Source organism: Aureobasidium melanogenum (assembly GCF_000721775.1).
Source record: "Aureobasidium melanogenum CBS 110374 unplaced genomic scaffold scaffold_25, whole genome shotgun sequence".
In the NCBI taxonomy this organism is placed as follows: Eukaryota; Fungi; Ascomycota; class Dothideomycetes; order Dothideales; family Saccotheciaceae; genus Aureobasidium; species Aureobasidium melanogenum.
The window spans coordinates 389,838-414,257 of record NW_024470077.1 but is presented as its reverse complement, the minus strand read 5'-3'; the positions used below and the strand labels follow the sequence as shown (position 1 = coordinate 414,257).

Below are 24,420 nucleotides of genomic sequence, written 5' to 3'. Positions count from 1 at the left end.
GCTTGTGCAGCAGCGGCCTTCTCAGCCTTCTCAAGTCTCTCGGCTTCCTTCTTGGCCAACTTGTCGGCTCTCTTCGCCTTCTTTGCCTCAGCCTTCTCCGCCTTGATATCGGCCTTTGTTGGAGTCTCCACCTCGGCGCCGGGAGCTGTATCGTGACTCTCGGCATATTCGACATTAGCAAGATGAGATTCGGACCTTCCGCGTCTGGTAGGCGTGGCAAAGTCATCAATGACGTTGGCAAAAGGTTTGGTCTCATGTCTCAATGGTGTAGGAGCTCGAGATGGTGTGCCAGAAAGCACTGGGACAGCAGGAAGGATTTGAGAGTTGCCGCGTCTGAGACTTGCTCTAGAACTAGATCGAGAAGTTGGAAGAGAAGCGGACGTATCGTCCTTGAGGGGAGGAAGCACTGGGGCCGTAAAGCCTGGAGGAATTGATGGTGTTGAACGTCTGGGAACATCATCTTCCTCGTCAAGGTCAAGAGGGGGCAACGATTGACCAAGACCTTCGAGACCGGGAGGCACTGGCGGGGTTGATCGTCCGGGTTCGTCGAAAAGATCTGATGAAAGATGAGCTGCACCACCAAGAGATGTTATGTCTGAGATTTCTATACCTCTAGTCAGCAAGATTCTGAAAAGTTTGTTTTGTATACGTCGAATAGTAGCGACTGGTTTCGGCAGATGGTAGACGACCGCCGAGAAAGAAAACTAGTATACATGATGTGGATCACACGAGAACGCCAGTTGGAAGTATGGAAATAGGTGCAAGACGGCAGACACTGACTTTGTTAATCTACCAATCTGCGACAAAAGGTAAGAAGATACGTACAAGAAGGTGGCTAACGTTGCAGAAACGTGAGAGGCATAAGGAAAAGTGAAAACTCCTGCCGTCCATATAGCCACTGCGGCAAATGCATCGATAATAACTCCGAAGCTGACGAGAAGTGCCGACTGGACATGATATAAAACCCGAAACGCCAATGGCTCGAGACTGAGAATCTCTTTTTTTTTTGGGAAGGCCAATGCTGTGCTCGCTTTCCACCCTAAATCAAGACGCCAGTAGCAAGGTCGTGGGGGATAGATAGACATGATAGAAAGATGGGAAAAGCAAAAGAGCAAAACAACAAAACAAAGACTCGAACAGAATCAAAAGGGGATGCGGTCGTCTACCATCTGCGGAAAGCACCAGCGTCGGCGCTGCCGTACACATTATGCAACCCACCTTGTCCCTGACCAGTAAATAGCCCCTGGTTTCCGATTTGACCGGCTTGGTGCAGTCTTGCCTGAAGAATGCTCGGGTCTGCTACATCAACTACACCACCTCCAGAGGAGGAAGTGTTAGCATGTTTGTGCTTTTTGCCCTTCTTTTTGGGCTTCTGGGCAGCGTCTTGAAAGGCCTGAGGCTGAGTGCCATAGGGAAGATTCAGAAGACCAGGGGCTGGGACTGGAGTGGAACTGGTGGGGTGCTGGTGTAAGAAAGAAGGAAACAATAACTCACGCTTTGCGGCATCTGACATCTGGGCACCGCCACCGAGGTTACGGTTTCTCAAAAGATCTCTCATCATTTCGTCGTTAGGGTTGCGACCGGTCAAGTTGGCGCCATAACCCAAGCCGCTTGTTGCAAAACCATGACCTTGGCCAAACATGCCACCTCCGCTGAAAGGAGGAGTGCCAGTGGTTTTGAGACCGGGTGGAGGTCCCTGAACATTGCTGTAAAATCCGCTAGGAGGGGGCTGCTGGAAGGATGACTGAGAAGGCATCATGGAGGATTGTTGGTTCATGAGTTTGGCATTGGCGACAGGCTTGACGGCAGCTGAAGCAGTGTTGGTGTCGTTTGCAAATGTGTATCGTGAAACATTACGTGCGTGGCCAGCCGGAGCAGCAGGTGGTGGCTGGAAGGGTGGCTGAGAAGATGCAGCTGAAGGGGTCTTGAACTGCTGGAGAAGCAACTGCTGGCGTTGTTGGGCGGTCAGATTCGGGGCAGTAATGCTCAAATTGGACAGCTCGTTGGAGAGAAATCCGCCGTCGATGACTGAGTTGGTGCGCGAAGGAGGTTCGATGGCGTGCTGTGGAGACTGACCACGGCCCATGGTGTCCTCGGGCTCGCCTCCAAGTTGCATGCTACCACCAGTTTCGGGACCATTTTCGTCTTCGACGCTGTTAACAGTCTGTTGAGCTAGTTGAGCTTCAGCTTCCAATCTTCTGCGCTCCTCGTCTTCCTCCTCTTCGCGTTGTCTCATTGCACGTCTCTTGGCTCCACCGTGAGGGTCGAATAGTGATGGGAAAGTGTCAAAGTCAATGTTGCTGTCCTCCAATGCCTTACTAGACAGGACGAACTTGAGGTCGAAAGACTGGAAAGCCTTGAACATATGGGTCAGGGGATCCTCGACGACCGGCTTCTTCTTTCTGACAGGTGCGACAGGAGCAGGAGGCGGGCTGGGAGTTGCAGGCTGTTCGGGCTCTGGCGAAGGAGACGGTTCGCGTTCGGGTTCAGGTTGAGGCTGAGGTTGCGGCTCAGGCTTGGGCTTTTCTCTAGCTGGTTCTTTAGGCATAACGAGGGACACAGAGCGACTGCTAGCTGTGCGGCTCATTTGAGGAGCCTTGGACGCCCAGCTGGCAGTTGAAGGCAGTGCAGGGCCATCATGTTCGACGCTCGGGCTTGGAGGAATGTATTGCGAGTCTTGCCTAGAGAGGGTGTGAGCGGCGGCAACAGGCTGTTGACTTTGCGGCGGAGGCTGCGAGGTTGGCTGCGACGGTGCTTGTGGATGCTGTGTCGAGATGACATTCATCGAAGACAAGTCTTGGCGGGTAAAGCTGTCGTTCTCCTCGCCAGGTTCGTGCAGGAACATGCAGTTACGGTTGGTGCATTGTTCGTTGCGGAGGTAGGCGGAGCAGTATTTGGTGGTGCCGAACTGAGCTCTTAGAACGCGATCGCCGTTTTGCGAGCCGTCGACGGCAGCAATGCAGGAGGCAGCATCTTGCTTGCGGGCGTAGGTGACGTAGACGCCGACGGACTGGGGGTTGATGTTGTCCTTTGCCTTGCTGACGACTATCTTGACAATCTTGCCGTACTGGCCAAAGTATTGGTCGCCGCGAAGAGTCTCGAGCAGTCTATCTTCTTGCACTCTAGGGCTCAAACCAGTCACATAAACCAGGTTCTTTTGCACGACGCGCAGACCAGCGAGATGCTTGCGAGAGAGTGTGTCGGCCTCGCGCTTCTGAGCTTCCTTTTGGGCGGCGGCGGACTGCTTCTTTTGCTTGGCAGCTTGTTTGGCTCTCCAGAGGGCCTCCCTGTGAGGGGTGTTAGCGATGAGGATGAGTAGCAGTTTTGGACAGGGATGTGTACTCTTCCGGGCCAGGCCTGCGAAACTCTATGTTGGCATCATCATATGGACGGCGACAGGCAGGACAGAGGCCGTTCATATTATTGCGCACGTTATGATAGCAGAACTGGCAGATCTGGGAGTACATGTTAGCTGGCAGTGGGTGGAAGATGGTTGCAGTGAGCACAGACCTGATAGCCACAGACGCATGGTCGAAAGCCGCGATCTGATAGATCGAACTCCTCTACACAGAGAGGACATGTCTCTTCCTCATCGTCATCGATGAACTGATCTTGCTGAGTCCGCGACATGGTGTGGCAGTGGGAGAGAGCGGAAGTGGTGAAGGAGGGAGAGGGCGAAGATGGAGAAGGCGCGCAGAGGCGGAGTCGAGAATGCAGGCGCTTTCACAGACTGATAAGAAAGGACAGGCAAGTTCGCAATGAATTAAAGAGGAGATGGAATGGGAATGTTGTAGTGTGACAGCGCGGCCGCGGGAAAGAGCAACTGCAACTGCTCTGCTCTGGCTTGCTTGTGAGAGAAGGAGACTGTGGCCCGCACGGACGCCGCCCGCCTCTGATTGGCCAAGCTGGGCAGGAACGATGATGACCATCATATCGTCTCTTCCAGCTACGGACACTAAACCAGGCCACTTCTTGTGAAGAGACAGCACACACACCCTCACAATGGCTCTACGACAATCCGCCACTCGCTCGCTGCGTCTTGCCTCGCGCAATGTCGCCCCCTCGACTCGCGCCTTCACCGTCTCGGCCCTGCGCCAGAAGGAGCTCGCCGCCGATGTTTCCGACCTGCCTAACATGAGAGTACGACAACCCACCTACGCCGCGAACACGCTCCCGTGATCGAGTATTGATTTCTGTATCAGCACGCCCAAAGAAGCGCTCAAGGCCGTCTCCATGTCCCCGTCGTCAACCCCGCCGACAAGTTCCAAGAAAAGGCCGATAGCCTGCACCAGTACGGCCAGTACTTGATGGCTTGCATGCCCAAGTACATCCAGCAGTGCGTCCACACCCGCTCTCTGTTCTCTGGAATAGCATTGACACGTCTCGTTCAGGTTCTCGGTCTGGAAGGATGAGCTTGTCATCTACATCGCCCCCAGCGCCGTCCTCCCCGTCTTCAACTTCCTCAAGTACCACACCGCCGCAGAGTTCACCCAGATCAGCGACATTACCGCCGTCGACTACCCTACCCGTGACCAGCGTTTCGAGGTCGTCTACAACATGCTTTCTGTCCGCCACAACGCCCGTATTCGTGTCAAGACCTACGCCGACGAGGCCACCCCTGTCCCTTCGCTTTGCGGCCTTTACGATGGTGCCAACTGGTACGAGCGTGAGGTCTACGATTTGTTCGGTGTCTTCTTCGTCGGTCACCCCGATCTTCGCCGTATCATGACCGACTACGGTTTCGATGGCCACCCGCTCCGCAAGGACTTCCCTCTTACTGGTTACACTGAGATCCGTTACGACGAGGAGCAGAAGCGTATCGTTGTTGAGCCTCTCGAGTTGACCCAGGCTTTCAGAAACTTTGAGGGTGGTAGCTCTGCTTGGGAGCAGGTTGGTCCCGGTCACGACAGAAAGCCTGAGAGCGTAAGTCCTCCGCTACAGAAATGCTGCCAGCATCATATACTGATCAATCACCACAGTTCAAGCTCCCTACACCAAAGCCCGAGCCCAAGCCTGAGGAGAAGAAGTAGAAGATTCACTCTAGACTCCCTGGCGGTGTATCATAGTGTAATCAGTTCAGGTCAAATTTCAATACCGACTTTTCTTTTTTGTGCATACCAAGGAAATTGGATTTCATCTTTCTCACATTGTTTTACAGCTCTCACTCCAATCTGTGTGTTTTTGACTGCGAGTTGCTTCGAAGAGGATCGCGCACGGTCCACTGTTTCGCTCACGCACCTTCCTATCGCAGTCACCGAGCCATTGACTCAACTGATACTCCATACTTAACTTCAGGCAGGTAGACATCTCGTCTTGGTCAAGAGTATATATAATCCCAAGAGACTGATCTACCACCTCGATTTAGCATCACAAAACCGGATCTAGAACACATAATACAACCATAGAGCCAGCTTGAAACCCAATCACTACAAAGAACTTGTCCTCTGGCATCAACCTCCATCTTCGTTCTCAGAATGACAGATCCTAACTTTTCCTTCACGACTTCTCGCCTTAAGATCTCCTACCTAGATCCTTCAAACCCTGTTCACTGCTCTTTCCTCGTCTCTCTCTGGAACACACCCGAATTCATAACCATGCTCGGCGGCAAACCAACCTCCATAACCAACCCCTCAGCCGCAAAAGAACTAATCGAGAACCGCTTTCTGGCCGAACATGCCCGTAACGGGTATGGCACAAATTTCGTCTCGTTACTCTCAACCAACACCCCCATCGGCACGGTCCAACTCATGCGAGGAGAAGACTCCTCCGTACTAGCTCCCGATATTGGGTATGCTGTACTCTCTGAATATATGCGAAAGGGCTATGCTGTTGAAGCTGCCAAAGGACTTATCGAATATGTGGATAGGGAGAAAGGTGTCAAAGCTGTATTCGGGTTTTGTGATGAAACGAATGAGGCTAGTATGGGTACGCTCAGGAGGTTGGGCATGAGGTGGGAGGGTGTTAGAAAGGTTAAAATGTTTGGAGATAAAGATACAGCGGTGTGGAGTTGGGGGATGGAGAAGGTGGAGGATTGGGGGTTGGAAGAATGAAATTGGTTTGTGGTTCAAGCTATGATTTGCATTTGACTGAAAGTCGAAGTTGCTGAGCTTGGTCACCATTGATGCTCGGTATCGTCGAAGTTCTGGAAAGTGCCTGATGTTTGGTCTCTGGCTGCTTTGTCAATCTGCACGAACATGTGCTCATAGCAACGAATCTCGTGTTCGAAGACCTCTTGAGCAGTGGTAGAAACGCTTGGAACAAAGCAAGAGCACAGATAGCTTCATACACTCACCAACATTGCTAGCATCGAGGATATGTAGTGGAGTTGTTGAGCTGAATCGAGTGCATCATGAACGTGACATTTGGGTGGCCAAGCCATTACCCGATATCACAGTCCTTATCATTTGGAGGTACGGTCCATGTGAAAGGTATGCATTGATGTTCGAGGAGCGAATGGTGAAGTTGGGATATGCACTTATTCTGTTCATAACTTAAGCATGAGCATAAGACTTTGTGCATACTCATGTTTATGTTCAAATAGGGTCGACTCTACACTACAACCACCTAGCATCTCTTCATGCCTCGTCAAGACCCATCTATGTACAGCTGCTGGATCCAGACACAAACTGTCCATTCGAGTTCTCACATCCACAAACACCCGTCTGCGGATCCTTGATACATCCAGCACCCTCGCCACTGCTCTCGCCTTTGTCATCCCAGAAGAAAGTCCAATAGTCCGAGTCAGAGCTCAACTGACTATCAGTAGGTGCAGTGCAAGTGTAGGCCTCACAAGTGCCATAAGGAGCACCATGGTTGGCATCGTATTGGTGGTCGATCTTGAAGACAGCAAAAGTCTGTGTCTTTGATGTTCTTGTGTTGTGACTGCACTCAGCGGCTTGAATGGCCTTGCTGGTCTTTGCGGGACTGCAGGCTGGCGACTTGGGGTATTTGCCCTTGGTGTTCGATGTGGCAGGAGAAAGTGTGGCAGTCGCGAGGCCGAGGGTCAGGGCGATGGCGAGGATGTTGGCAGTGATCTTCATTGTTGGAGGAAGAGTTGTAGAATGTGGATGGTGAGATTTAAAGCTTTTTGTAACGTTGGAAAGAATGGAAAGCGATACCAGCTTGCTGATGATACTTGGTCTAGAGTGCGATGGCAAGGAAAGCGCAGAGCAGCAAAACTAACGGAGTTTTATAGGTATGCGCCATACACCTAAAGACCTGAATTGACTTTACCTACAAGTTTCGCAACCCTAGGGCAGTGAGGGCATGATCAGTTCAACAGCTCTACTGTATCATATATAGAGAGGCTGCGACATTGGACGTGTGTCAGCCTAAGGGCCGGCCGGGCCTTTCGCATCCTTGCGAACGCGTCAACGCTCCATCAAGATGCATGAACTTCATCACATTCACATCCAGAGCGATGTTTGAGAAGCGGCCCTAATGAGGTGCTAGTGTACATCAAGTCGTAAGATATCGATTTTGCTCGTTGCAAGTCGCAGGAACGGGAAGTTTGCTCGTCGAAGCTGCGGCGGATTCCTGTCCGCGGCTCAAAATTTGGCCAAGTCAGAAATTCTGGCTCATGACCCTGCCCTACAGTTGATGAGTCTCAACATCGAGACCAGAGACGTCAAAGCAATTGAAATGCATATCAATAGAGCTTCGAATATCTAGCCAGAATTGTCCGCATAAACTTCGTAGCAGAAGGGGGACAATATTAACCAATTTTCTCAATTTCTTTGTTGCCATGCATTAGCCAGGATGAAGGGAGCCCACTGCACGGTGAACTTCCCAGAAACACAATTCACGATTTACCGAACAATCATCTACCAGCATGATACTTCCATTACTACAAAGTCGCCCTATCAATCCTCCAGGCATCGCCTTGCTGGTCATTTTTCTTCTTCCACCAATAAATCTGGCAGCACCTCTCAACCAAGCTGATGCAAGCCCAATACTCGGCAATACAAAGGCTGACCTCTACGAACCAGTAACTTCTAGAGAGAACCGCAAATTTGCCACAATGCTACAATGACAAAATCGCTGGCGGCAAATGCCAGAGCTGTTGAAGATGCTGCAAGCACGCCTCGTTGGTAGAGCACTGTTCGAAGCAAGAAGCAGCATGACTTGATTGCGAAGTAACATTTATCTCCTCACGCCGATACAAACAACGATCGAACCTGGAGCTATTTCAAAGGCGCTGATAGCCAACTGGAGCATAATCCAATATCTTGAACGTGTCCCGACATTTTATGCAACGTGGACATCGGTGAAACGTGTGCAGGCTTCCGCCAGTTACACCGTATCTCTTAGCAGCTTTGGATGGAAAGGCAGGATGCAGGAACCACCATCTTGTATCGTAGTACCAATCGAGCCTTGTCGGCCACCTAGAATCCTGAGCCTCTTGTTTCACCACGTGTAATGATCTGACCGGTGAAGCGGGGATACTTTGCGTCTCAATCGTGATATCGTGATATAAATTCATGCAAGCAATACTGGCGATCGTGAATGAACACAACATAACAAAAATGGCAGCAGCAAATCCCCAGATCAAGCGAAAGTCAGGCTATCACTGATGATAAAGGCCAACTTGGACGCCACCATCTGGGCACAGGATGACACCAGGAAGATCCTCTCTAAACGGTCTGGAGTCGCGACATTCAATCCGGCGGAAGTGCTGCATAAGGCGCACGGTAACATAGTATACTTCAGTGATGCCGAATTGCTCTGTGTAGTATTAGCTTTGTCACTTTAAGATGTTCGTCTACACTTACGGCCTATGCAGATTCGTGGCCCGCCTCCAAACGGAGTGTAGCCCTGGACACAGAGCGATTAGTTGGTTTACGACAGACATTGTGCATAGTATACATACCCAGCCTGGACGAAGATCTTCCCATCTCTCCGGTCTGAACTCTTCTGCATCCTCTCCATAAACCTCCTTACGACGGTTTGCTGAGTAGATGTGGACAGACATGAACGAGCCTTTCGGCACAAACAGAGGAGATTTGCCGTCGTTGCCACCACCGAGTGGAAGTACAGTATCCTTGTTAGCAACTCGGGGTGGTAACATTGGGGTGACCGGATAGAGTCTCATGGCTTCATGAGACTGGTCAGCTTGATACACCCCGATACCTAGGTAGCGTACGTACCTTCGTGCTCGCAATATCTTAGGTACTTGGCATTCTTGATCCACTCATATGTTGGTGGTATGCCCTCAAGTTGATCAACCTCTGCGAGAAGCTTCGTCCATGCCTCGGGATGCCTAGCAAGTAGATAGAAAATATTGCCGAGCAATCCTGAAGACGTGTCTTTTCCAGCGAACATCAAGCTAGTCGCTTCTTCGGACATCTTCTTGAGATCTTGTGTCTGGCGTGCCATCTCGTCCAGGAAGGAATATTGTGCATGCTCTTCGCCTGCTCCGTCAGTGCGATTCTTTTCTTGACTTGCTCGCTCTATAGCCTTCTGCGCATATCTGGTTGTTGCACTCAACACGTTTTGAATAGCCTGATCGACGCCTGGGCGCTTGAGCCAACGATATAACAGAGACCAGCGGAAGCGGTCTGCACAATCTTGGATGACCAGCTCGATATCATGGGCCAGCTGAGCTTTGGCGTCTGTCTGATTTCCCAGAGAGTCAAGCGACTCTCCGAACAAGAATTCCGAAGACACATCAAATGCATACCGATGAAATAGGGCACCTAGGTCAAAGGTCGATCCATCCTCCGGTATCAGCTTCAGTAGTTTTTGAAAATGGGCCTCGAATAAGTCGAGATCGGTGATACGATCTTTGACAAACATAGGCCGCAAGATGCCTCTTGAATGGGTCCATGCAGCGCCATCAGACATGAAAGTCGAACCAGACATCAAATGTGTGAAAGCTAGGCGTCCAGGTCTTACGGACCAGTCGTCGAATTTCAAAGAAAAAGCAGTTTTGATATTCTCAGCCTCGGTGGTATGGATAGCATATCTTGGGATCGTGCTGACGACAAATGTCGGACCATACTTTTGGTAGTTGCCGTTGAACCATTCGAGCAATTTCTTCTTTCTAGCTGCGGACAGGACTGACAGTACCATGTCAAGTGCCATGAAGGGGTCCAGATTAGGGTAGATGCTGTGTGGCGGAAGACATTTGCTGTTTCGCTCGAGTTCTTGTCTCGATTGCTTGAGCTTCCACCAGGCTAAAGCGAAGTAGACAAGACTTCCTAGTAAAACAGTGCCTATTGCGGCCACGGTCAACGGGTGCGGAGTTCCCAAGAGCATCTTGTGGTAGCTTGATAAGACGGTTCACGAAGTTGAAACTGGCGTTCGAGGTGTTCGGTGAGAGTATATATGGCAGCAAGCTGAAGGATGCAGCTGCGACTGCAAGAAGCTTACCTAGCTTATCTCACATGTCAGGCTTGCTTACGCCTCCCTCACCGAACCTCTACAAGATCATTCTCCTAAGAAGGGCAAAGCTCTCCAGCTGATGAATTGATATTGTTCATAACAGTATGATCATGTGCTTTCGACGAGAGCACATTTTGTGCACCAGAAAATGCCGAAAGGCAGTTCCGAGCGAAGTTGTTATTGAGATATAATTGGTCGGTGCACCGAAGCTCCTCAAAGTGGGGCGAGTGCGGGAGCTGGAGCTGCCCCACGTACACCGTCATGATCACTCTGAGCAACGACAACCACCGAAAATGTGAACGACTAATAAAGACTGCGAGGCCCACGTCCTCGACCCAACTCGAAGGTATCTCTTGGCCGAAATCAAGATATAATTCATCATGAAGGACCTCACTACGGAGAACATCACGGAGAATGTTCATGCCATCAACAAACAATGTACGAACCCAAGGACGAGATATATATTCGAACGTCTGGTATCCCATCTACATGATTTTGCTAGAGAGACACGACTTTCGACGGATGAGTGGATGACCGGACTGGATTTTCTGACAGATGTTGGCCAAATCAGCACTGACCTGAGAAGAGAGATGATCCTTCTCTCCGATACGCTTGGACTAAGTGCTCTGGTTGATTCTATCGATCATCCGCGCACCGGAAAGTCGACCGAGGGAACCGTGCTTGGCCCTTTCCATACCCACGATGCACGCGAAGTGGACAACGGCTATGCTATCCACAAAGACCCTGATGGAACCCCTCTGCTGGTCCTTTGCACTGTCAAAGATACCGAGGGAAATCCACTCCAAGGTGTACAGGTTGATGTATGGGAGGGCGATTCGCACGGGAATTATGACGTCCAGTATCCAGACCGTGATGGACCAGATGGCAGAGGTATCTTGTTTTCCGAGCAAGATGGAACCTTCTGGTTCAAGGCGGTGAAGCCTGTCTCCTACCCGATTCCAATGGACGGACCTGTCTTCAGCATGCTTCAGATGTTAGGCAGGCATCCCAACCGGCCCGGCCATGTTCACTTCCTGCTGAAGAAAGACAACTTCGACCCTCTCATCACGTAAGTTCTGGAAACAAGAGTCAACTACCATTGGAATTCTGACAGACATGCAGTGCTTTGTATCCTCGTGGCGACCCATACGAGGCTTCTGATCCAGTGTTCGGTGTTAAAGAATCTCTCATCGTAGACTTGTCGAAGGTGACAGATCCAGAAATGGCCAAAAAATACGGAGTTGAAGAAGGAACTGCTCTTTTGACTTATGACTTTGTGCTAGTAACAGTGAAGGAAACACTGAAGCTGCGCAAGGCAAAGGCAGAAGAAGCCATTAAAAAGATGGGAAGAAGCATGGAAGATTTCCAGGGCTTGCCCATATTGGATGTTGATTGATGATGCGGGAGAGTGATGGCTCCTACTCATCTCGATGAATAGTACACTGTAGACTTATCAGATGCAGGATGCTGACCTGTGGAATGATCGAGACTACATGTTGTCACCTGAACACGCTACCTTGTACTCCGTGCTTGATCATTTACGGCACCTGGAAGATGAGCCGGATGGCTAGTGTTGAAGTGTAAAATGGATGCAGGGCCACATGCTCCTGGTCAACCACACAAAAATCGTCTTTTGCTGCACCCCGCACTCTTACCCGCTGGGGTACCTATTGAGAGCATGTCCAATGCGGTGGCTTTGTGTACCTATCCAACCGAAAATTAGCTGCTCGTGGACTCGGATGTGTTTGCGATATTCGACCCGTCGTCATCGTACTCGAAGTGTGGGACAAGATGCGACGAGGATTCGAACGGGTGTTCCGGGGCATTGCATGCCGCGCCAAGGGGTCATCTGGGTGGCCTGACAGCGCTGACGCAGAGTCCAAGGGTCGTCGCTGTTCAGGCGATGTGGAAAATGAGGTTATTGCTTGTAGGTATCCTCACCACTGGAAGGGACGGGCCAATGGCAGCACTGGTAACATGGAGCGGATAGAAGTATAAGAGTGGTTTGCACCACCTCTGGTGGTCGAAGATGAGTCGGTTAGCGCCGAGGAAAGTGGCTGATCGAAGGGCACGAGACCCCGCTCAAAGAGAGCAGTTGCGCCGCCTCCGCATTTCGTTCACGTCTGGCGCCTTCCTTATGTAGTCGTTAGAGCCTGCGTGTGACTACATATTTTCTCTCCACCATTCAGACCTCGTCAAGTCCGTCTCATTCCAAAGAAAAGAATCATTCCCAAGCTCAAGTACTTACACCCTCGCGCTGAAAAGTCTTGTTGTCGACGGTCACGCCCGATTGTAAGGTGATCGGCGTCCTGCATCATCATCCTCCGAAGTCTCCCCCACAACAAGGGGCCCGCACAATCCAGAACATCTGTTCATTTCGCCCACCTTCCAAAGCGGAGTCGCTACAGTCCTACTTCACGACTCTTCGCCAGTCGCGAAATCAACTGAAGCTAACCTCCAGATCTGAAGTCTGGAATAATCCGACGACGACCTGTGTGCTAACTCGAGCCCCCACGTGGACGCGTTTCTCCACAAACATCGCAAATGAATCTTGGAGTGCCTTGCTTTGTACAGGACCAACTCCGTAGAGACAGTCTGCTGTAACCTGGAACGAAGGACCATGAGACTGTGACCAAGGCGTTGTTTCGAATCTGTAAGCTTGTAATCCTGGCATCTCGAGTCCAAGTCGTTCATCGTGAATCTTGCGACCGTAGGAGTGCGTCTGCTGACTGAGGACAGGTATTTGAGAAGCTTTTACACGACCTGTTTATGTTACAAATATTTCTCTTTTCGCTTTAATACTGTTTCGCCAAGACAAGACAACCAAAATCAATAGGTGAGTGAGATTGTCTCACATGGGTCCAAAATCTAGGACACCTCAGCACACTCGACGATCGGCCTGACGCACTTCTACCAGATACGATCGATAGATAGAAGGAAAAGGGCTCGGATACAGGCACTACAAGCAATTGTTAGGTATGTTCGATTTTCCTGCCTCATCTCTCGACGTAGCAGTCGGATATTCGTTATCGTGGCTGTGTACCTCGCTCTGGCTGTGAGATCTTATTGCTCGTAGTGTGGGAAGTGCGCAATCGCTAGACGATACGCACGTGTCAGGGCGGAGCATGATTTGCTCGAAGCTCACTATTTGCATCGTAGGCCTATAGCAGACGCTGACATTTGTGCTCAGAACATCTCACAGACCGATTTTTTTCTTTCACACGACCTTCAACTTCTCTCAACAAGCGAGTCTCCATACGTTTGGCGCAAGTCTTTGTTTCCAGAGTTTGCTCTCACATCTTGCAGCAACGCAGAGCTGGTGACTTCTTTGCTGGGATTTTACTCGTGAGTTTCCCTCCTCACATGCCGTCGACCTTGCTTCAAGAGTCAAGTCTTGCCTATTACGGCGGACTCGACGTCGAATGTGTACCTGACACGACGACTCGACGTCGAATGGGGCATCATTTGAAACACGAGGTCATGCAAATGGCAGCTGACATGAATAGATCAGGCACCGGCGATTCGGGGACGACATCATTCTTTCCGCCTACCAATCAAAACCTCGGCACATTGTGAGCTTTGCCATCTTTTCAACCAACCATACCTCTGTGCAACCTTGCACGACGCGAAATCGCCTACTTGACAGCTTTCTCTGAGTATTTCAAGGTTTATTACGCTTCCACGAGCCATCGACATATTCTTTGTCTCACATCACTTCAGCGTGGTACAATTCTACCAGCTATAACCTCTTCTGATACTTCACTCCAATTCAGTGAACACCTTCTTTGTCAGAAACACCTAAGTATCTACTTCACAGCCACGGCAAGATCTCCACCAACATGGCAGCTAGCACTGTCAATCGTTCAAGCTTTGGTCCCACTGCTATCAGAGCTGACAAGATCAAGTTTGGACGCTCAACGCCTGATTCTGAGGCTTTCGCATCTTCAGAGGATGAGCCTGAGCTCTCTCACTCCGCTTCATCTGTGACCGTGCGCCCAACCGCTGCAACAGGTATTCGCAGATCGTCGTTTCTTAGCGAGATCAAGTCAGGTGATCTGAGGAAGCCGTCTATCACTGGCGCTAGCATGCCTCCCAATGGTTCACAGCCTTCAACGCCTTCTGCCGAACACAATCCCTGGACTTTCGGATCTGCTCTAGGCCGCGTCCCCTCAAATGGCTCAAATGGAGGCGCGTGGGCTGCTCCGAACTCGATCTGGGGCGCCGACCGACGAGACTTGCCGCTTCGATTGAACGAGGGATCACCCGCTTCATACCTTCCTCAGCCAAGTCCAGGTGTCGTGGATTCGACCGAGTCATTCCCCTTCAACATCCCACTGCAGCCTATTCTCAAAACTCACAGGTCTCAATCCTACTCTGTTGGGCAACTCGACACTGATGTGGGTCCTCAGAGCCCTGGTGCAGTAGGCACACCTTCAAGAGCGCGCGCCGGTATTCCTGGCTCACAATATCGCCCTATGCGCCCGAGCGGTCTTGGTGAAACAATTTATGCTGAAGGCAGGCCTCTGGCACAGCTGAGTGAAGTTGAAGATGATGAAGGACCTGATCAAGGGGTCCTTCTTGGCAACCCTAGAGCACGTCAGGACCCGATCGCAGATGTCAGCAACGCATTACTCCGCCAAGCAACTCATGAAAGCGCACGCGCAAAGCATGGATCGGCCTCGCTGGGTCCTTCAGCTGCGGAAGAGGTGCGTCGCTCCATGTCTGACAACTATGCACAAACTGGTGCAGAGTCCGCTATCGACGACGACGATTCTGAACAACTCTACTCCGGAAGACCTATTAATCTTAGTCAATCCATGGCACAAGACGGTACGCACCGCGGCATGTGGTCTACCTCTCTTGGGTTCGGCATGGACGACATGACTCAAAGTAGAAGGCATTCGCTGGCAGACATTCCAACTCGTCGCGGATCACTCGTCGGTGGACTATCTGGCTCAGGTCAAGGATACAACAGCGTTAGCTCAGCATTGGGCATGCTGTCTCTTGGCGCAGAAAATGGCAGCAGTGCTAGTGCTCGTCCGGATCATCGCCAAATGCCTCACGACCTTGAGACAAATATGACAGAGTCCGACATGCAACACAGAGCCTACGCGCAGAATTATTTTTCGGGTGCAGCTACTGCCCACAGAAATCGTGCCGAGTCGACAAGCCTTATGATGAATAACAGCCCGTACCCAACAGCCGGGCCTGCAGGTGGTGCTTTTGGTCGTCAAGGATGGAGTGCTCCGCTCTACATTGTCACCTTTAAGTGTTCAAGATCCGGCATCTTCTACATCCATGAGGGTACAGGCCTTGATGTCAAGGAAGGCGATCTGGTCATTGTCGAAGCAGATCGTGGTCAAGATCTAGGAACCGTCACTCACGCCAAGATTGACTGGCCGAGAGCAAAGGAAGCCCTGGAGAAGTCAGGAGAAGATCATTACAAATGGCTGATGATGTTCTCGCGTCACAACCTTGCGTTGACCGATTCAGAAACACGCGGCCTCATGGCTTCGAATGGCGCAGATCATGGCAGTACGCACAGAGATAGACCTCTAGACGAGTACCCACCTGGTATGGGCGGACCTCCTGAACTGCCACAAGAGCCCACCAAGCCGAAGATGATCAAACGTCTCGCCCAGCCACATGAGATTGCCAACCTTCGCGAGAAGGAAGGAAATGAAGCTAAGGCTAAGAGGATCGCTCAGCAGAAGGCCAACGAACACAACCTCAAGATGGAGATTCTGGACGCCGAATTTCAGCTTGATTGGAAGAAGCTCACCTTCTACTTTTACTCTACTGAGTACATTAACTTTAACCTTCTCGTGGGAGATTTGTTCAAGATCTACAAAACCCGTATTTGGCTGTCGGCCATCAATCCTGCTGCGTTCCGCTCACGTCCAAATCAACCACCAAGCTCCATCGGCCCCGGTGCTATCCAACCTGGCGCCTCGCCCAGAACCATGAATCCCACGGCATCTGCCTTCTTCGTGCCCCATACTGCAGGTCGCTCGAACTACGCCGATGACGTTACAGGCGCAGCTCCTCAGACATACCATGAAAATCCAATGAACCAGGCTCAGATGCAAGGACAAGCAGGATCACGTGGCGGCTTCGGCAGGCCAGCCTTCTTCGGCTCGAATGGTTTCCCTGGTGCTTCTGACCAGCCATGGTACATGCCAGTCGGATCTTATGGCCAGCAACCCTTTGAGGCACCGTATGGCAGCACCCCCTCGCCTTCGCACGAGCTGGCTTTCAGACCTGCTCCAGTGTTTGGCCAAAGTCTTCTGAGAAATGGCAACCGTCAATCACGTCCTGGTGACTTTGGTCAGTCGCGCTAGAAGCTTTGCTCTTTGAGCTGCGCTGGTAATCAAGCCATTCCCGACAGAATCGATCAAAACAAAGACCCTCAGCTTCACACCGGGAAGCAATGAACCACAATGGAAAAGGGTGAAAACCTGAGGGAAAAAAAAGGGATAACCTCAGACAGTAAATTACGAATGGGTAGAGAGGGTTTACACGAAGAAGCAAATAGCTGGAGCAGGAAAGTCGATTTCTTCTAACAAACTTGATGATTCAGTCTTGTTTTTTGATATTTCCCAGAAATGCAGAGGAAGTTACAGCGGGACTACGGACAGCAGACGTGGGATAAGGCAGTAAAGTTTGTCCCAATAAACTCAGATAGCCCTTGATCGTTTGAGAATTGAAATTGCAGAGATTGCCCAGACAAAGACCTCTTGGTGTGGAAGAAGGTGCGGTGCGGCGTGCCTACCTAGGAAGGAACAATCAAATTTGAGACTTTCCTGACCATTCGTGTTTGTTCTCCTGCACCAACAAAAGTCAATCAAGAAACATACACATAACCAATAACCATCGAAAGACACAATGACAAGAGGCAAACGCAAGGCCGAAGGTATTTCATTGCACGCCAACACAAGACAAACTGTTTGCTAAGATCTAGACGCAGCCACACAATCGCCAGACAGCAGATCGTCCAAGCGCAGAGCAGATAGTGATGAGGTCGACATGCATAGCGCGTCTGAGGAGGAAGAAGAAGACCTTGGACGCATCGAGAGCCAGCAAATGCTGTTGATGGCTGGCAACCTCAAGTACAGGGACGACGGCTGGATTCACGAGATGCATGCCAAAGTGACCAAGGACGAAGAGGATCTCAATCAAGCACTTGACACAAAAGAGCGCGAGCTGTAAGCTATCGCAATCCATCTTCTGCTCTACTTGTTCTAACGCAACATCAGAGAAGATCTTGACTCAAAATTCCACAACGATATCCGTACTCTGCTTACTGACGTCCTCAGCGGACCCCTTGAGAAGCAAAGAAAGGGCAACTCTGCGCAAGACACCTTCTATCTCAGACCCTCACACGAGCACGCCCAACTCTTGATCACCAAATCCGAGAACCTCCTCACGCAATACAAAGTAATTGTCGATTGCTTCGACTCAGGCAGAGAACAATTGACCACCGACCATCTCGAGACTTTTGAGAAGGACAAGAACGATGTGGCTGAGATGCTGCATGCTGGTCAAGAACTTGCTCGCCGCCAAATTCAACAGATCTTGAAGCGGCCAGATGACCAAGAACCTAGACGCAACAAGACTAAGCCTCCCTTCACCGACCAGAAACTGGATGATGTGGCTGCTATGTTCAAGGTTCTGCGCGACGAGCCCAAAGAAGATGACGAAGATGTTGAGACCGAGCCGGAGGCCAGAATTGACATGACAGAAGGAGATGGCCTCTTCCCAATCATCCACAACACCAAAAAAGGTGTCAAAAAGTTGGCCAGGCATCTGCTTGCCGAAGAAGAATGATGCATGCTTGTCCACGTTGCTGCCTGGACTTCCGGTACACCTTCCGTCTTTTGCAAGCTTGATTTCTGAGTCACGAATACCACTCGCTTACATTGCTGTTATGTGCGACTTTGCATGATGACAAGAGGGCGGTTGGAAGGAACTGCTGAGGTTGGAGCTTCTGTCGGGTAACCTTCTGTCGGGTAACCTTCCTGATGCAGTCATGGTCCACAATGACGCGGCTCGTCCATCTCGGTACACTGTCCACCGACCTCATGCGGGAGGTGCAATTCGATGGACCTCTTTACTATATATATTATCTGCTTTGCTGTATCTTGGTTCATCTTGCTCAATCCACTTAGAATTCACAGTCAACTGAACACAGTACCCCACTTCCTACACAATTGTCGAATTCAAAGCCACTTTGTATGCCCTTGCACTCGAGAGACTACAACATGTCCGAACGCGCTGCTCTATCTGCTCGTGCCATTCCTTTCATGGAGCTTTCAAATGGCACAGATGCTTCACTGACCGCTCCACCGCCGCCATTGCCACACTATCTGAATGCAGAGGGAAGAGCAATGGCTCGCTTTGCCGTTGAGGGAAATGCTGTCAGTATGTATGACTGAATAGTGTTCTTGTGGTAGTGCTCTCAGTGCAGAAATTGAATACTGACCTATCGCATAGTCACCGGAGGAGCCGGTACGCTCGCCCTAGCAGCAGCACGAGCACTTCTGGAACACGGACTGGCCAATATTTTCCTCTTCGACCTTCGATCCACCTTCGACACTTCCGCTGAAGCGATAGATGCTCTGCAAAACGAGTTTCCGTCCTCAAAGGTCAGAATCGAACCTGTCGACGTCACCGATGCTGGAAATGTAGATCGTGCTTTCGCCGCCGTAGCAGCTAGAGGCTCCATTGACATTCTGCTTTGTTTCGCTGGTGTGGTCGGTTGTTTGCATGCAATTGAGATGACTCCAGAGCAATGGCGTCGCACTATCGATATCAACACCACTGGTTCATTCCTTTGTGCTCAAGCAGCAGCAAAGCACATGCAGACCCAAGGCACTGGAGGCAGTATCGTGTTTACAGCATCTATCTCCGGCCACCGTGTCAACTTCCCACAACCGCAAGTTGCGTATAATGTCAGCAAAGCTGCTGTTATTGCTATGAAAGACTCTCTGGCTGCTGAGTGGGCGAGGTACGGTATTAGAGTCAACTCGATCAGTCCTGGGTATATGGATACGGTGTTGAATGAGGGCGCTGGACTTGAGGAAGCGAGGAATATCTGGGCGAATAGAAATCCGATGGGGAGGATGGGCGCGGTAGGGGAGTTGGATGGGGTTGTGGTGTTGTTGTGTTCGAGGGCGGGATCGTATATCAATGGTGCCGATTTTGTGGTCGATGGTGGTGCGACTGTTTTCTAGGTTTGTAGTCTTGCTGAGAACGATGAGGATACTAGCTTACGAGAAAAGGTCCTTTTCATATCATCGAACGCATCTGGTCATGCTCACTCAAGTATCGTTGTGAAACTTGTTCAGGAATAATCTCATCAGGGAAGATTTGATGTCAATGTGCTTCACTTGCGGTGGTCGTAGACCAGCTAGACGCAAAACAAGAAATCAATTAGGGGAATTGGACCGAGTATCACAACCCACAACACACCATTTCAAACCACTCTACAGTGCTTTCATCCAACCAAGAGCCTTACAGTAAGCATCTTGAGAGTTCCAAAAAGAGCAGCAGAAACCAACAAAGGCAGAGGATTGGTAAAAGAGCAAAAAAAAGAGCATCTCGTCCTGACCGACGATTAATCCCAGACAACACCGATGGTAATAGTGCACTAGACGGGCACCTACTTTCAGTCAAGTTCAGAGGCGAATCATTCCGCTACACCAAGTAACGCGGTTCCATCGTGCTCATCCCCATCTGATAGGCTGGCTGCCTTTTGTGAATGTAAACCTTGACCACACTCTGGACTTGGCACGTACAAGATAAGCAAACACATGCACGAAACTCGATAGGGATGATAATATGAGCCAGTCAAATTACATTTCTTACTGACCTGCTAATTTGGTTGTCAACCGGAATTGGTTGCAGCTTCCGCTTTCGTTTGATGATAATGCAGACGGCTTTGTTGCGCTCTTTCTTTGTCAATCACACGCTCACACGCTCATTGCTGATCAGCGCAGAAACAGGTAGTGGTGACTGACTTGCAGTTTCTCGGGGTCATTTCTGCAAAGAAGCAATTACTCAGAAGCCAGACTGAAGTATAAATCATGCCCTTCAATTTATCTTCCAGCCACAAATCCAGCTCAGGCACTCTGCAACCATCACTCTCGAATTTTTCAGCATTCCAAAGATTTCCTACAGAGTTGAAAATTATCGTCTGCAAGAACGCAGTAACACGCTCGGTTCCCATCGACCTCAGCAAACGAATCAATCAAGGACTTCCCGAAGTCACACACATTTCCAAGTTCTTCTATACGGAAGGCAGCAAGTTCTACTACCGCGAAAATACCTTCCTTCTCCCACTGCCTAGTCGACTTACTCGTGAAGAGAACTTGCATCTGGATCAATGGCTTTGCAATCCTGCAATCACTGAATCATGCAAGAAGATGAGAAAAATTGTCGTTCAGGTGTCCTTGCCACCGGAAAGATCGAGCCTTGCCAATCTGATACTTTTGGCTACACACTTCAAGGACAAGGCTAGCGAAGAAGCCAGGAAGACGGTCAAGCTACAGTTCATCACCGTCGCGGCCGAACTCGAATCCATCATGCCGGTGGCTCCTGTGGCCATAGAACTGGAAGCTCATGTCTCGAGGGCTTTTTTTTGATCGTGTTTGATGGCAGTTTGCACGATCTTGCCAAGGGAACATATAGGATCGACTGGGCAGATGATGAGGAGATGGAGATGAATGCGGGTGTGCCTTTGCTTGAAAGATCTGTCGCTCTCGGACGAGTCTGCGAAGAGCTGTGGCTAGCGATCATGAGCGTATGGGCTCCTGACTCGTGATATCTCGAGAAAGCTACGTGGAGCTGAATCTCAGAGGTCTATTGAAGAGAATGTTCGCCTTTTTCAAGACTTTTCTGTAAGCAAACGTCCATCCTTCGAAGGATCGTCTTGGCAGGTGACGATCTGAACCTGATCAAGGTACGTCATGATGCCATGGTGGGTCTATGTAGCAGCCTTGTGAAATCGAGTTGGGTTCTAGGGGATTGTCTTTCTAAACGATGCTACCATTCTCTTCTGGCCGCGAGCTGCACTCATCCAGCAAGATGGTGTCTCGAACGGACTGGACTACATCACAAGTCGCAGTGGACAGAGAAGCTCTACTAGCAGGCGACGGCTGTCACCACGAGGAAGCAAAAGCTCTGGACGACTACTTGTCTGGCCTTCTGGATGTACAACAAGCCGCGAATAAAATCACATCGCCTGTCCTTGCAGAAGAAGACCCTCCATCGGAGCTGTATCGACTGTGGGGGTTGTTATCCGACGCACTGGTAGAACTGTCAGACGATCAAGAGAAGATACTCGATCTTTTGGCCGCCATGCAGTCACTGCCATCCACAAACTCCATCGATTGGTCGCAACTTATGAACTTTGGCCACATGTGGAGCGACTGTCATCGGCTGCATATCCAGGGTCACTCTCCGTGGGAGAAGGAAAGTTGGACCGCCGCCAGGAGAGCCGAGCTATGTCATCAATTCGAAGCTATTGGAACAGCAGAGGCTAAGATTTATCTTCGTAGCATAGGTGGAATACCGGCAGACTGGGGATACGACGTGCTCAATCTAGTTTGTTTGAGACGCCCTGGGCTTGAGGTGTTGATTTTCGAAGTGCACGCTTGGCTGCAATGTGCTGGTACACAACTCAAGACTGATTTACCATCGGAGGAAATAAGGAGCTATTCGAGGCCAGTTCCTGGTTCAAGACGTGGACTATTACAGAGAACAACCTGTACTATGACTGAGCATTGGGACACCTGGAGAAGAGAGATGTCAGAGCTCAGTAGCAGTCAAAGTATACTGTCAGTGGAAAGCAGGGATGTTGCTGCCAAATGCTCAGCACTCATGTGAGAGCTGTCTGTTGGCATCGCTGGATATGCAAGACAGTCATCTGTGGTGACCAGAAAAAGATTGTGTGTTGCTTCTTTGTCAATACCAACTTTCGAGAATCTTTACCCGAGCCACCATGCATTTTTCAAGGCCGGATCCGGATATGTCTTTGTTGTCAAGCTTCATCCTTGCCGGCAAGGGGCGGAATCATGTTGATCTGCTTCATGTTCATCTGTGGACAACATCACACATACCTCACCATGGGCTTGAATATACCAGATAAGAAGCATCATATGCACATGATTGGAACACTACAAGAATATGAGTATCTGATGGCATTAGATCCCACAGCTTTGAACTTGGATCAACAAGAATATCTAAACGAGAGAATCAGCGTACTCGAGTTAGAAGCTAGGATCAGATCCACTATCCCGTACGATGTAAAGCAAAAGATATATCGATATTTGCTTGTCGACGCAGAACCGATTGATGTTACCAGACTTGAGAACCACGTGGCTCCAGCATACTATACCGATCCGCATGCCGAGTTTGACTATTGGAGACTTACACCCTTTGTATATGCCACGGACAATATACATGACGCTGTCATATCAACGAATGCGCATGAATTTGTTGAAAATATCCTTCTCAACCCTACACACATGGCTCGCCTCTACACTCTGGATCCACCCAAGCAAATCACTTACGAAATACTAATTCGTTGGGACTTTGTGCCAATGTTCCTGCCCGAGATCTCTTTGCCTAACGTGGAGTCACTCTTCGATTTGCTACACGTCTTGGGTGGTGATCCAAATCGCATCGAACTCAAGTTCCTGTTCAAGGACATACGAGTAGTATACGACAGATCTCCGTCCTCCAAGAAAGAGATTGCACCAGACAACAAAGGTCGTCTTCGAATCATGAAAGCCAAAATGCTGGATCTGTTGCAAACAGCAATGATGGAATATCATCATTGTCTCTCAACACCATCGACCATCTCACCATTACAAAAATGGGGCAAATACATGAGACCCCAGGATGCTATGGATCCCGACAAGACAGATGATTCCAAGTATAAGAAAGTGAGGATATGGTTGGCAGATGCGTGTTCGGAACTGCTTGACCGTATGTGGGACAGTGGGTCAGGACGACGAGCTGGGTTCGTCAAGTGGCATATGTTGGAGGCGTTCGGGATGGATCAGAGTTATTATAATCAAGATCCGAATGTGGTGTTGTATTGTAACGAACCGGGAATACCGTTCTTGCCTTTGAACAAGAAGAGGTTCTTCTCGTAGATGTGTATAGATTCTGTCAGATGGATTGATATCTTGCGGTTGTTTCATACGGTCGTCTCTACTTATGGTGATATGCCGTATATCACGGTCTACGTCCAAACGAGGTATACCTTCACAGAGATGACGACACTTACGACCAGGAGTGCTGAACATACATGCCGACTTCTGGTTGATTTGGAGGTTGGTCCAGTGACTGCTTTGGCATTGTACTTTTGCTTGCGGAAATACTCTGGACGAGGAGAAGACAAGGGTTTTTGCAGAGCGCCTATGAACTGTGGGCTGTTTGCAGCCAATCTGAGGGTCAATGGGTACATTCTCAAAGAGCCCTCTTTGGTTTAACACTTGACGAGATGGAGTTGAGTTTCGGCCGATTTGGTCGTAATTGCTCGCATACGTTCCTCGACTTCAACAGCCATCATTCATTATCAGAAGAACAATGCAACATAAACAAATTTGACATCATAGATGCGGTGCTCATCTCAGACGATGGAGATATTTTGGTAGAAGACCAGGAGATGCCGAAATCAATCGTACGAACTCAGAGAACGGTGTTCCCTGGAATGAAGACAAAGATGGGAGTGAGGGCCTGGTTTGCAATCGAAGTAATCGAGCGATAGATCATTACAAAGGATCTGAAGATGTTCGATTACGGCTGCCGACTCAATTTTCCCATCGTGTTTCGAGCGCCATATTCGAGAATTCTAGAGCGACAAGATATCATTGTGTTTCATCAAGTCTTGGTTGCGGTTTGGCAAGTCCAATGGCAGCAAAGAAGGCGCGAGTGGAAAGTGGGTCTTGGCGTCACGTGAACTGGCGACAGAGACAGCTCAAGCACGCGACGGCGTCGACTGCAACTTGACCAACTCTGAATTGGTTC

The 24,420-nt window shown here is 50.0% G+C and overlaps 12 protein-coding genes across 12 annotated transcripts; 9 read left to right on the top strand and 3 right to left on the bottom strand.

The window, feature by feature from the left end:
* Positions 1 to 1,162: 1,162 nt before the first annotated feature.
* On the bottom strand, positions 1,163 to 3,630 carry M437DRAFT_56943 (uncharacterized protein; the record flags this gene model as incomplete). The annotated part of the gene is made up of 3 exons (XM_041023133.1): positions 1,163 to 3,272; positions 3,331 to 3,455; positions 3,511 to 3,630. The coding sequence occupies 3 exons, from the start codon at positions 3,628 to 3,630 to the stop codon at positions 1,163 to 1,165; spliced, it is 2,355 nt and encodes a 784-aa protein (XP_040876523.1).
* Positions 3,631 to 4,002: 372 nt separating this feature from the next.
* M437DRAFT_69176 (NADH-ubiquinone oxidoreductase-like protein) lies at positions 4,003 to 5,030 on the top strand (the record flags this gene model as incomplete). The annotated part of the gene is made up of 4 exons (XM_041025231.1): positions 4,003 to 4,140; positions 4,203 to 4,336; positions 4,392 to 4,923; positions 4,980 to 5,030. 4 exons carry the CDS (start codon positions 4,003 to 4,005, stop codon positions 5,028 to 5,030), a joined length of 855 nt encoding a protein of 284 aa, XP_040876522.1.
* Positions 5,031 to 5,474: 444 nt separating this feature from the next.
* M437DRAFT_87758 (putative GNAT family acetyltransferase) lies at positions 5,475 to 6,050 on the top strand (the record flags this gene model as incomplete). Its single annotated transcript, XM_041028704.1, has 1 exon — positions 5,475 to 6,050. One exon carries the CDS (start codon positions 5,475 to 5,477, stop codon positions 6,048 to 6,050), a length of 576 nt encoding a protein of 191 aa, XP_040876521.1.
* A 546-nt stretch (positions 6,051 to 6,596) lies between these two features.
* M437DRAFT_87757 (uncharacterized protein) lies at positions 6,597 to 7,040 on the bottom strand (the record flags this gene model as incomplete). Its single annotated transcript, XM_041028703.1, has 1 exon — positions 6,597 to 7,040. The coding sequence occupies one exon, from the start codon at positions 7,038 to 7,040 to the stop codon at positions 6,597 to 6,599; it is 444 nt and encodes a 147-aa protein (XP_040876520.1).
* Positions 7,041 to 8,566: 1,526 nt separating this feature from the next.
* Positions 8,567 to 10,257, bottom strand: M437DRAFT_69173 (cytochrome P450 alkane hydroxylase-like protein; the record flags this gene model as incomplete). The annotated part of the gene is made up of 4 exons (XM_041025230.1): positions 8,567 to 8,724; positions 8,772 to 8,814; positions 8,870 to 9,093; positions 9,147 to 10,257. The coding sequence occupies 4 exons, from the start codon at positions 10,255 to 10,257 to the stop codon at positions 8,567 to 8,569; spliced, it is 1,536 nt and encodes a 511-aa protein (XP_040876519.1).
* Positions 10,258 to 10,763: 506 nt separating this feature from the next.
* On the top strand, positions 10,764 to 11,779 carry M437DRAFT_69172 (aromatic compound dioxygenase; the record flags this gene model as incomplete). The annotated part of the gene is made up of 2 exons (XM_041025229.1): positions 10,764 to 11,452; positions 11,506 to 11,779. The coding sequence occupies 2 exons, from the start codon at positions 10,764 to 10,766 to the stop codon at positions 11,777 to 11,779; spliced, it is 963 nt and encodes a 320-aa protein (XP_040876518.1).
* A 3,850-nt stretch (positions 11,780 to 15,629) lies between these two features.
* Positions 15,630 to 16,265, top strand: M437DRAFT_10964 (PSP1-domain-containing protein; the record flags this gene model as incomplete). The annotated part of the gene is made up of 2 exons (XM_041018586.1): positions 15,630 to 15,808; positions 15,920 to 16,265. Coding segments are annotated over 2 exons (525 nt in total), but the record flags the coding sequence as incomplete, so codon positions are not given.
* Positions 16,266 to 17,268: 1,003 nt separating this feature from the next.
* On the top strand, positions 17,269 to 18,210 carry M437DRAFT_78288 (uncharacterized protein; the record flags this gene model as incomplete). The annotated part of the gene is made up of 3 exons (XM_041026964.1): positions 17,269 to 17,296; positions 17,345 to 17,588; positions 17,640 to 18,210. 3 exons carry the CDS (start codon positions 17,269 to 17,271, stop codon positions 18,208 to 18,210), a joined length of 843 nt encoding a protein of 280 aa, XP_040876516.1.
* Positions 18,211 to 18,644: 434 nt separating this feature from the next.
* On the top strand, positions 18,645 to 19,616 carry M437DRAFT_56962 (NAD(P)-binding protein; the record flags this gene model as incomplete). The annotated part of the gene is made up of 2 exons (XM_041023137.1): positions 18,645 to 18,804; positions 18,877 to 19,616. 2 exons carry the CDS (start codon positions 18,645 to 18,647, stop codon positions 19,614 to 19,616), a joined length of 900 nt encoding a protein of 299 aa, XP_040876515.1.
* An 852-nt stretch (positions 19,617 to 20,468) lies between these two features.
* M437DRAFT_78286 (uncharacterized protein) lies at positions 20,469 to 21,205 on the top strand (the record flags this gene model as incomplete). Its single annotated transcript, XM_041026963.1, has 2 exons — positions 20,469 to 20,972; positions 21,014 to 21,205. The coding sequence occupies 2 exons, from the start codon at positions 20,469 to 20,471 to the stop codon at positions 21,203 to 21,205; spliced, it is 696 nt and encodes a 231-aa protein (XP_040876514.1).
* A 263-nt stretch (positions 21,206 to 21,468) lies between these two features.
* M437DRAFT_56979 (uncharacterized protein) lies at positions 21,469 to 22,269 on the top strand (the record flags this gene model as incomplete). The annotated part of the gene is made up of 1 exon (XM_041023138.1): positions 21,469 to 22,269. One exon carries the CDS (start codon positions 21,469 to 21,471, stop codon positions 22,267 to 22,269), a length of 801 nt encoding a protein of 266 aa, XP_040876513.1.
* Positions 22,270 to 22,508: 239 nt separating this feature from the next.
* On the top strand, positions 22,509 to 23,543 carry M437DRAFT_87750 (uncharacterized protein; the record flags this gene model as incomplete). Its single annotated transcript, XM_041028702.1, has 1 exon — positions 22,509 to 23,543. The coding sequence occupies one exon, from the start codon at positions 22,509 to 22,511 to the stop codon at positions 23,541 to 23,543; it is 1,035 nt and encodes a 344-aa protein (XP_040876512.1).
* Positions 23,544 to 24,420: the final 877 nt, after the last annotated feature.